Raw genomic sequence first — 10,263 nt, forward strand, 5'->3', positions numbered from 1 at the left:
CTACCATCAAGTCAGATCCAACTCATAGCAACTCCTCCTTGGGTTTCCAAGGCAGTATCACTACGGAAGTAGATTGCCCAATCTTCCTTCTGAGGAGATTACTGGGTGGGACCATGGAATTTAAATGTCTAGTTGTTAAAGTCATCCATCTGCTGTATTTCTATTGGAGCAGCACGAAGTAATCTTCTGGGAAAGTTTGCTTGCTCTCAGGTGTGTAGAAGTCTGATGTTGGGATTGGTTAGTTTTGACACTCTGCTAGGCTTAAAATGAGCCCTCCTAGAGGTAGAGGGGGATTCTCACTGCCAGGAGAGAGAGACGCCTGGCTGAGAGAGAGAGAGCCCCAGTAAGAGACAGTGGTGATGGAACCAAGAGGCACAAGACAAAGTGGCAGACTTACCTGGCCTATAGAGGCAGAGGCCAGGCTGAGAGGCCAAGATCGAGAGAGGTGTGTGTTAAGGTCATAGCAGAGGGGAGACTGCCCTAAATGGAGAATTGTATCCTGAGTGCATTCCTGAACTTGAATTGTAGCCTGTTGCTTCCCTATAATAAACCCCATAATCTGTGAGTTCTTTGTGGCCACTGCAGCGAATTATTGAACCCAGCAGAGAGGTGGTGGGTGCTATGTGAGGGACAGTTTGTATCAAGGTTGGTAAGAGGTCTGGAGGGTGGCAGCATGTCTGGCCTCATAGGAACAGGCCTTGGGCTGCTGATGGTGATTCTGTCTTCCTCTTGTGAAGTTAGAGGAGGTCAGAAGATGCTGCATCCATGCCCCTTTAGCAGTAATTTAGCTAAAAGTGGATACATAGATTATCAAGTTCAAAAAGTGGGAAGGTGCATGGGACTATACCCACAAATATATATATATGTGGGTCTTTCTTTACATGTATGCATGTGTAATATAAATATATCCATGAATACAATAGAGCATAAATTAGGCAAAGTTATGAAAATTTTTAGCAATAAACATACACCTTAAGGGAATGAGTTCCTGGGCCTAGGGTCTCAGAGCCGTTGTCTTGGGGAACACCAAGGTCAATTGGCATTAATAGTCCACAAAGACAGTGTTCTGTATCCTGCTTTAGTGAATAGTGACTAGGGTCTCAAAAGCTGGTGAGTGGCCATGTAAGGTACAACTATTGGTCTTCCCTTGTCTGGAGCAAAAAAGAGTGAAGAAAATCAAAGATGTAAGGAAGCAGTCAAAAGGACCACGTGAACTCCAGCTCCATGACCCAGAGACTAGAAGAACTAGATAGTACCTGTCTACCACTGTTCACCACTCTGTAAATTATCACAATAGAAGATCCTGGCTAGAGTTGAACAGAAATTTGGGAAAAAACTCAATCATTTAAAAACAAATAGGCTTATAGATCTGATAAGAGACTGATGGAATCCTCGAGACGATGGCCCTTAGACACCATTGAGGCTTAAAATTGAATTCATCCCTGTGGCTCAACTTTTAGCCAAACAGTAAATGGGCCTGTGAGTGAACAGTAACACCAGGTGGGTACCACTTCTTAGAACAATCTTAAGAGATCAAAGTGCAGTATTTGCCCTAGGATAAAGCTCAGAAGGCAGGAAGTAATAGGAAAGACAGACTGAAGGAAATGGTAAATCACAGGGAAGAAATGGGGAAAGTGCTGTTAGATTGTGGGGATTGCAATTACTATCACAAAACAAAACATAAATTTTTCAATGGAAAATCAATTTGCTGAGTAAACTTTCACCCAGATCACAATAAAAAGTTTTTTTAAAAAATAGGAGAATTGGCCAGATTTCCCCTAAAACCAAACCAAACCCACTGCCATGGAGTCAGTTCCAACTCATAATGACCCTTTAGGACAGAGTAGAACTGATCCATAGGGTTTGTAAATCTTTATGGAAGCAGATTGCTTCATCTTTTCTCCTGTGGAGCTGCTGATGGGATTGAACTGCAGACCATTTATTTTGTGGCCAGATGCTTTAGGTTTACCCCTAGTGGTAAATAAATTAATTCTAGGTCTTAAAATTAACTTCAGTAGAATATATTGTTTTATTTTTTCTTATACTTAGTAAACTTTCAAGTTTCTTCATAGTAGTGATTTTGTTTTCTAAATAGTATTTCCCAATGTCTTATACACATGTGGCAGTGGTCATTAAGTACTTATTTAATTAACCTTGGCCATAGCTGCTTGTTGTCAGGTGATATCAACTCAGCTTCACCTCATGCAGCCTGTGTACAGCAGAACAAAGCACTGCCCGACCCTGCACCATCCTCACAGTCCTTGCTGTGCTTGAGCTCATCATTGCAGCCTCTCACTCTTTCTCCAGTTCTCTGTTTTTGTGGCTTTAAATCTTTTATTTTTGTGCTTTTATTGTCATTTTAGTAGGGAACTGGAAGGACCAGAAAATTCAAGAAGTGCTTATTTGGTATGCTTAACTGGAAGTTTGTCTTGTTTTAATTCAGGATATCCCAAAAGAATCAAGTGAGTTTACATCTATAAAACCTTACATTTGGGATTGGAGGTCTCTCTTTTTCTGAAGGCAGTGGTGTGAGAGGGAGCCCAAAATTGAAGTGGCTTAAATTCTTTAAAAGTAGAGTTTGTCCTGCAGATTCCTGGCAGAACAGGGTAGGAAAGGGGACTTACCCAGGCATAGACTGGAGATTGTACTTTCTAGAGTGCCTGGTTGAACCAGGCCAAATAAGGTTGAGGGGAACAACAAAGTAAAGAGAGGGAAATTCAGTCAAATGAAGAGACCTGTATCCTCTATCCATGATTATTTCTCAAATCTTTGTCAGTCTTGCTTATATTTCCCCAAGTAGAAAATAGGCATCTTCTATGAATAGTCTTGCTCAAGAGAAAAGACAGAGATACTTATATTTGTCTCACAATTAAATAGCCAGGTCTCTGTTTGATCACCCTAGAATGAAACCCATTAACTGTAAGTCTCTAATCATCCATCCACCTATTTCCAATCATTATTTTAAACAACCAAGGATCACCAGGCATTTGAGGAAGATCTCCAACAGGATAGAGATTGAAACAGGGACAAAAGGAACCTAATGGAACAGGTACAATGCAGGGAAAGAGAGAACAACTTTTCAAAAAGTAATATTCTCAGATATAAGAAAAGGAATATTTCTTTAATAAAAGAAAAAAAAGACCATTAAGGGGGAGGGGAAGATCTTGGAAATAAAAATACTATAGCAATGTGAAAAAAAAAAATCAAGAGAGAATAGGACAGAAAGACAAAGGGATGATAGGATATCATTGCAAGGGGTTCATCATTGAGTAAAAGAATTCTAGAAAGAATTCCAGATTGGAACTCCAGAAAGAAAAATTAAAAGAAAGTTATCAAAATGAAAATTTCCCAGAATAAAGCCCACTGTCATAGTCTATTTTGATTCATAGTGACCTCCATTGGGTTTCCCAGGCAGTAATCTTTACGGAAGTAAATTGCCCATCTTCCTTCCATGCAGTGGCTGGTGGGTTTCAACTACCAACTTTTTAGTTAGCAGTCAAACGCCTTAGGCACTGAGCTAATCTAATGCCTAATTAAGGAGGGAAGAACTACGCCAAGTACTTCATGAAATTCCAGAACTCCAAGGTTAGCAAGAAGATGCTGTGAATTTCTAGAGAGTATAAATCAGGTCACATATAAAAGATCAGGAGTTAGAGAATGTCATCAGATTTTTCAGCTACAGTGTTGTAATATAGACGTTAATAGAGCAATGCCTCTACCACTCGTCTGTCAGTTTGACTTACTGTGGTGGCTTGCATGTTGCTGTGAGTCTGGAGGCTATGCCACTGGTATTTCAATACCAGCAGGAGGACCCATGGTGGACAGGTTTCAGCGGAGCTTCCAGACAAAGATAGACTGGGAAGAAGGAAGGGATCATCCATGGCTCAAAGAATTGGCCAGTGAAAACCATATGAATGAAGCACTGTCTGATATATTACTGGAAAACTTTACGAATAGCCCTGAAACATTGTGAATATATTGCTGGAAGATCAGAAGGCACTCAAAATATGACTGGGGAAGAGCTACCTCCTCAAAGTAAAGTCGACCTTAATGACTGAGTAAAGCTTTTGAGACCTTCATTTGCTGATGGGGCATGACTCAAAATGGGAAGAAACAGCTGAAGACCTTCATTAATAATCGGAACATGGATAGCACATGACCAGGCGGTGTTTTGTTCTGTTGTACATAGGGCTGACGTGAGTTGGAATCGACTCAGCAGCACCTAACAGCAACAAAGCAGTGCCTTGAACATTGTGGGGAAAGTCATTCATAATCTAGAAAACTCTGTACCCTTTTTCAGAATTCTGTTGGAGGATGTTTATGTTTCACTAAAATGAGAAAGTAAATAATGTGAGATTCAGAAAATGAGTTCCAGCCTATAAAAAATGTAGAGGAAATTATCAAGATGGTGGCAAAGGGCAGTCCTAGAATGACCTCTGAACAGCAGCTTTTAGAGAGCTACTAGTTCAGATTGAAGCAGAACAAAGTAAGAGTATTTTCAAGCAAGTGGAGAGGAAAATTAATGGGTGAGTTGATATGTATAATGTATTAAGAGGAGATTTATACTTTTGCTGTAAAGTTAGCTAAAGTAATGGTAGATATATAGGAAAGAAACACAGGCTATTAATAACTATGATTCTAAGAAAAATAATCATAATTCTGTACATGGTTTACCTGTGAATAATATTTTAAATAATGTAACATTGCTATATCAAACACTGATATTCAAGAAAAAAATCTTGTACAAACATTAGGATGGAGGCAGCAGAGGAGGGGGTACATAAGGTACTGAAATAAGAGAGGTTAATCTTGCATAGTAAAAAAGAAGGAAGTATTTGAAACAATGACAAAATCAAGCTAAGGTAGTATGAGGATGTTATTGACAAAGATGTGCTATTAGAAGAAATAGCTAACTGATTTAATTGAGTGCCTTTGGGGAGCAGGAAATCAGGAGTGGGGATTTGTAGGTAAGGCCACCATAGATTTTCTTTTAAAATACTGTGTTTTTTGTTTATTGTATTTTTGATGTAGTTTACACATTAAATTAGGTGCCCTTTCAACAGTCGTTGAGTGATATTAGTTACATTTTTCACAGTGTGACAGCATTCTCTTTGTGTTGTGGTTCTGTTCACTGTAGATTTTCTCAGAAAATCTAGAAGTCCTATTTAGCTTCTTAAAGTCTATACATGCATTACTTTGATAAAAATTAAATGAAACAAAAGGCCTATCACTGCTGTTCTAAAACAGATTAGGGTAAATTTGTGAAAAAGTCTCCAGGAAACAATTTAGACAAATACACCAATATTGAAAACATTTTAGATGGTCATAGGAGGTACTCTGTAATCACCTGAGAATTACCCAGAAATACATGGAAAACGGTTTGGGACCAGATTTTAACTCTCAATATTGGCCAGAAAACTAATAGTTCTGCCAGTAGAGACCATTCAGAATAATGATGGCTTCCTGAGGTAGACTTCCAAGCGATAGATTGCGTGTCGTAAGCAGTATTACTCATTAAGGATTGAGTGAATGAAACCTGAATCAAAACATCTCTGCATCCTTAGGGCAAAATACATGGCAGTTCTTTGGGTGGCTGAAAGAAAATGGTGGTTATTTCTAAGAATATGATTAGGTACCTACACATTCTTAGTAGATGTTTCATAGATATGTTCCTCAGGGTAAGAGATGCAAAGTTACTGGAACTGAGCCAGCCTCCTTCCTCCCCCTCCACTTCCCCTCACACATTTTAAATTAAAATTGTTAGTTCTGGGTGGTATATATGTAAAGAGTGATAATAGCACAAACAGGTGTTGTGTAATAACTTAACAGGAAATTAGTGTATTAAGTAGAAAGTAGGTGTGGTAGTTAAATTTGTATGTCATCTTGCCTGGGCCTGGTTGAGTGGCTGGGCAGCTGGTAGTAGTTATTCCCCATGATGAGACTGGCAATCAGCTCCATGGTGGGATCTCCCACAAGCAGCAGAGTAGCTGTCTTGGGATGTGGTCTGCTTCCTGTATATAAGGAGAAGGCTTGGGGATAGTTTCTAGCTTATGACATGCTTGGATCCTACATGTAGTCATGTCGTTGTTCAGCAGCCTGCCATGCTCTGCCAACCTTGGGACTTACAGTGGGCCTGAATAAATGTCCTGGCATGTGGTTTGGTAACATCAGGCTTGTGCCATTTTATTTGTCAACCTTGGGCTTGTTAGCCTCAGCAGCCAGTAGCTGCCTGAGTGAAGAGATGCCTCTAGCTTTAGTGGGCCAGGAGTAAGAGGCAGAGCTGAAGCCCAAGATGGAGGGGCTTTCACCCAGCCCCGAGAGCCTGGCACTTTGAACTTGGACTTTAAGCCTCCAAACTGTAAGAAAATAAACTCCTGTTTGTTCAGCCATCCCATTTGTGGTATATTCTTGTCAGAGCGGTACCAGGTAACCAGAACAGTAGGCTATTACCAACTGGACTGACAGAGGAAACTCCAGATACATATGGTGTGCAATAGCAGGAAATAGACTTCCTACTTGGGTGATTTCTTTTAAATAAAGTCAGTAGGCATTGTGGGACAAGCAGAGCTGAAGGCTAAAAGACAGTTGTCATTTGCACTATGGACTTTTCCAGAGTCCTGAGAAAAGAGTAATGACAGTACCAGCAGCACAGCTTATTGCAGACCACAAATCCATTGATACGTAGAGATGACTAACAACAGTTCTGATAGTTAAAAACAAACAAACAAACAAAAAAAAAAACTAAGAACAGTAATTTATAAAGATATTAACACAGATTTTGTAGTTAACAAAAAACTATCATTTATCTTCCATAATCTGGAAGATAAAGGAGAGTTGGAAGAACCTCTGAAAATAAATGTCCAGATGAGAAAGATGAATTAACAACAACAAAAATATAAGCAGTCCAACCAAAAACATTGAACACGGCTGTTTTAAACAGTACTTACACTTTTCCCTCTAATTATAAAGTTTGAAGGGAAAGGAAGTGGTACTCACTTAAAGTGAGTACCAGCTGAGAGTGGCTAAGTGGTAATTTATGGTTGCCAAGGGCTTACAGCCCCAGTTCCCCTTCTCAGCTCATGAGCTACTTGAGGTGAGTTAACAGTACCTGTTTTTTTTCCCATAATAGCTGTAAGTGAAATCCTGATTACATTATTGATACTAGATAGTTTCACTTCTTGTATATACTTTTTGTTACAAGATGGTTTAAGTTTGCATATGGTGGCAGAAAATGTTGACTGAAATTTTAATAAACAGTTCGCTGTGCTTCACCAGATTTCCCTATTGTCTCTTACATTTTCCTCTAACTGCAGTTTAAATGAGCATTTAAAAAAAGGATATAAATGCATGTACTGTTACACTAAATGAAATTTTTCTACGTATTTTAACTTTCTCTTGACAGTTGCTAAAATTCACATTGGTTTGCAACCCTTTTTAATGAAAGTTAAGACAAGGTGGTGGTGGTGGTAGTGGTGGTAGTTAGTTGCTATCAAGTCAGCTCTGACTCATGGTGACCTTAAGTATGACAAGGTAACCAAGTCCTTTTTGTGTCTTTGTACAGGAAACTCTTCATACAGGGAAACAGGGGAAAAGAAAAATGCAACAATAAAGATAAATAAGGTTTGTTGAAATAAAAACTCTCTTTTTCATTAAGTAATAACACTTGGTGATTATTAGTATAATATCCAGTGTGTCAAGTGTATCTAATATTTTAATATGACTATTACTTAGCTCTCATGGAAGTTTTGTTTGTTTCATTAACTACTTTTTATTTTTGTAGCCTCAAAGATCAAACTGTACAAATCAATGCTTCAGAAGTTTTTTCTCCAATATATTTTCTTCTAGTAGTCACACTGGAGAATCTTCTTATATCCATAGAGCATACTGGTTAGTATTTTCTGCTTTTAATTTATGATGTGTGCTGTTAGGATCATTATAATTATCTCTTTTTTTTTTTTTTTTAAGTGTTTTATAAATTACCTTTTGATAGAAATAACTCTTGGCTCCAAACAAAAATTATGAAAAGCCCACCTTGTTTTTCTTAGAAAACAAACTAGCTCTCACAAAGAGGAACAACTGTTATTCTGTGAGCCTCTGTGTTTGTTAAAGCAGTGTCTGCCTATGGTAAGGGACTTTGTTTTTGTTAGTAAGTTAAATTGTTCTACAAAGCCTTTTCATGTGATAGAGAAGTAGTATACTTACTTATTAAGTTGTGGGGGCTGAACCTAATAAAGCCTTTTAGAGCAAATCATATTTATTTTTGAATCCATAGAGACTGACATGTGGACACTAAGTAGATATTTAAGTTGAAGTTTTACAGTCATATACAGTTGGTTAAACCACTAAGAGTAAGATTGTATGATTTATTTGAGAGTGTAGCGAGAAAGCAACATATTGAGCAACCTTTTGAAAAACTGAATTATACCTATGTTTTATTACAGTAACGGCACCCTCATTAATCTTAGTTTCAGGTGGGAAACTTACACATAGCATTTCTCCCTGAACTGCGTGCTGCTCCTCTGGTACATGGGATAGAAATTGTGTGATTTTATTTCTCTCTATAATGAGGACATTAATTTAAATTGACTTTTTAAAATCTGTCATTTAAGATAAGCATTATTTTTATGAATCAGATAAATAGAATGTTAATTTGTAGTTTTACTTTCTATCTTTAGTTATGAGTTCATTTTGAAAGTATTTAAATAGAAAAAAAACCTTTTTATTCTTTTAAATGAGATTTACAATGCTAGATGTAAAATCCCCTGTTACGATTTTTGTATAGTCCAGTTTTTCTGAGCTTAAGTTATTTTAATTCTGAAAAAGGTCTAAAATTTATCTTTTAGTACAGAATTTGTAGAAGTCAGTGAAATCAGTGCAGTGATTAGGGAGAAAAGACGAGAACTGGAATTTTCATGGTTTCATGATACAGTACCGGGACTTGGAAGGTAAAAATTTTTTTCTTATTTACTAAACAGTGTACCTGCTAACATGAACACAGGGAATCATTAACACTTAAGCACAGGAGAATCTTATTCAGTAGATGTGTTCCTAAGGAATTTTTTGTTAAAGCATTCAGGCTGCTGACAAAAAAAGTTGGCGGTTTGAACCCACCAGCTGCTCTGTGGGAGAAAGATGAGGCAGTCTGCTTCTGGAAATATTTACAGCCTTGGAAACCTATGGAACAGTTCTACTCTGTTCTGTAGGGTTGCTATGAGTCATAATCGACTCAGTGGCAGTGGGTTATAGTCCAGCCACTCATTTATTTGCCTGACTAGTTCCCTTGTCACTAAATTCTTCATTTCATGGAAACACATGTCATTTTCTAAAATAGACTATAAGCTTCTTGAAGTCTATTAACAATACAATTTTTAAAAAAAGTCCTGCAGCTACTAGCACAATGTTAGATACATATGTATACTTAAATCAAGCTCTAAAGATTTTGCTTCCTGCCTTAGTCTCATTTCTGTACCATATCGTGATTTTATTTTATATGTCCTTGTAATTAGACCTTCACCCTCTAGGAAGGACAATGGAAAATCAATAGAAATAAAATAAGGAAATCCAGCTGTGTATAATATGATACTTTTCCTTACAGTTGCATACTTTTATAAATATACAAATTACACATTGCTTTTCCTTTTTTTAAAATTTTTTTATTGTGATTTGGGTGAAGATTGACAGCAAATTTCACTTTCCATATAGCAGTTTACATATACTTTGTCTCATGACATTGACCGCAGTTTACCATAATGCAACAGCTCCCCTCCCACTTCCTCCCCATAGTTACCTCTTCCCAGTGTCCATCCCTCCATGGACTCCTGCCCCTTGAGCTGTCTCCCTGTGCATAAGCTTTCTCAATGATTGTTCTCTCCAAGGAGTGTATCTGCCTCAGGTAAACGTTCAACTCAATGCCTGTCTTCTGTTTGGCTGGAAACCACACGTGTGGGTTCAATTCCAGACCTGAAGGGCACCTAGGGGCCATAGAGTCAGTGGTTCCACCAGGCTCTATCGGACCAGCAAACCTGTCCCCCCCGCTTTTTTTTTCTTTTTTCTCCAAATGATTTTGAGTTTTGTTCTACATTGTTCTCCCTCTCTATCAAAGATCTCGTACATAGATCCCCTTCCAAGTGGATGACAGTGGTAACTGGGCATCATCTAGTTCTTGTCTCAAAGTCATATAGGCTGCAGATCAGGTGGTGTACCAGTCACTAGGACTAATTGTTTCCATTAATTTTGGTTTTCTTCATTCTTCTTTGCTCTGGA

At 38.1% G+C, this 10,263-nt stretch overlaps 1 protein-coding gene across 1 annotated transcript in view; it reads left to right on the forward strand.

Annotated features, from left to right (window-relative positions):
• SCAF11 (SR-related CTD associated factor 11) overlaps positions 1–10,263 on the forward strand; it is an 84,634-nt gene that overhangs the window by 59,894 nt on the left and 14,477 nt on the right. Inside the window, exons 6-8 of the mRNA XM_007937911.1 lie at positions 7,562–7,620; positions 7,781–7,887; positions 8,844–8,945. Coding sequence (XP_007936102.1) covers positions 7,562–7,620; positions 7,781–7,887; positions 8,844–8,945 — 268 coding nt within the window. The remainder of the gene's footprint in view (positions 1–7,561; positions 7,621–7,780; positions 7,888–8,843; positions 8,946–10,263) is intronic.

This window comes from Orycteropus afer, unplaced genomic scaffold (genome assembly GCF_000298275.1).
Source record: "Orycteropus afer afer isolate SDZICR_OR568_19922 unplaced genomic scaffold, OryAfe1.0 scaffold00045, whole genome shotgun sequence".
NCBI lineage: Eukaryota > Metazoa > Chordata > Mammalia > Tubulidentata > Orycteropodidae > Orycteropus > Orycteropus afer.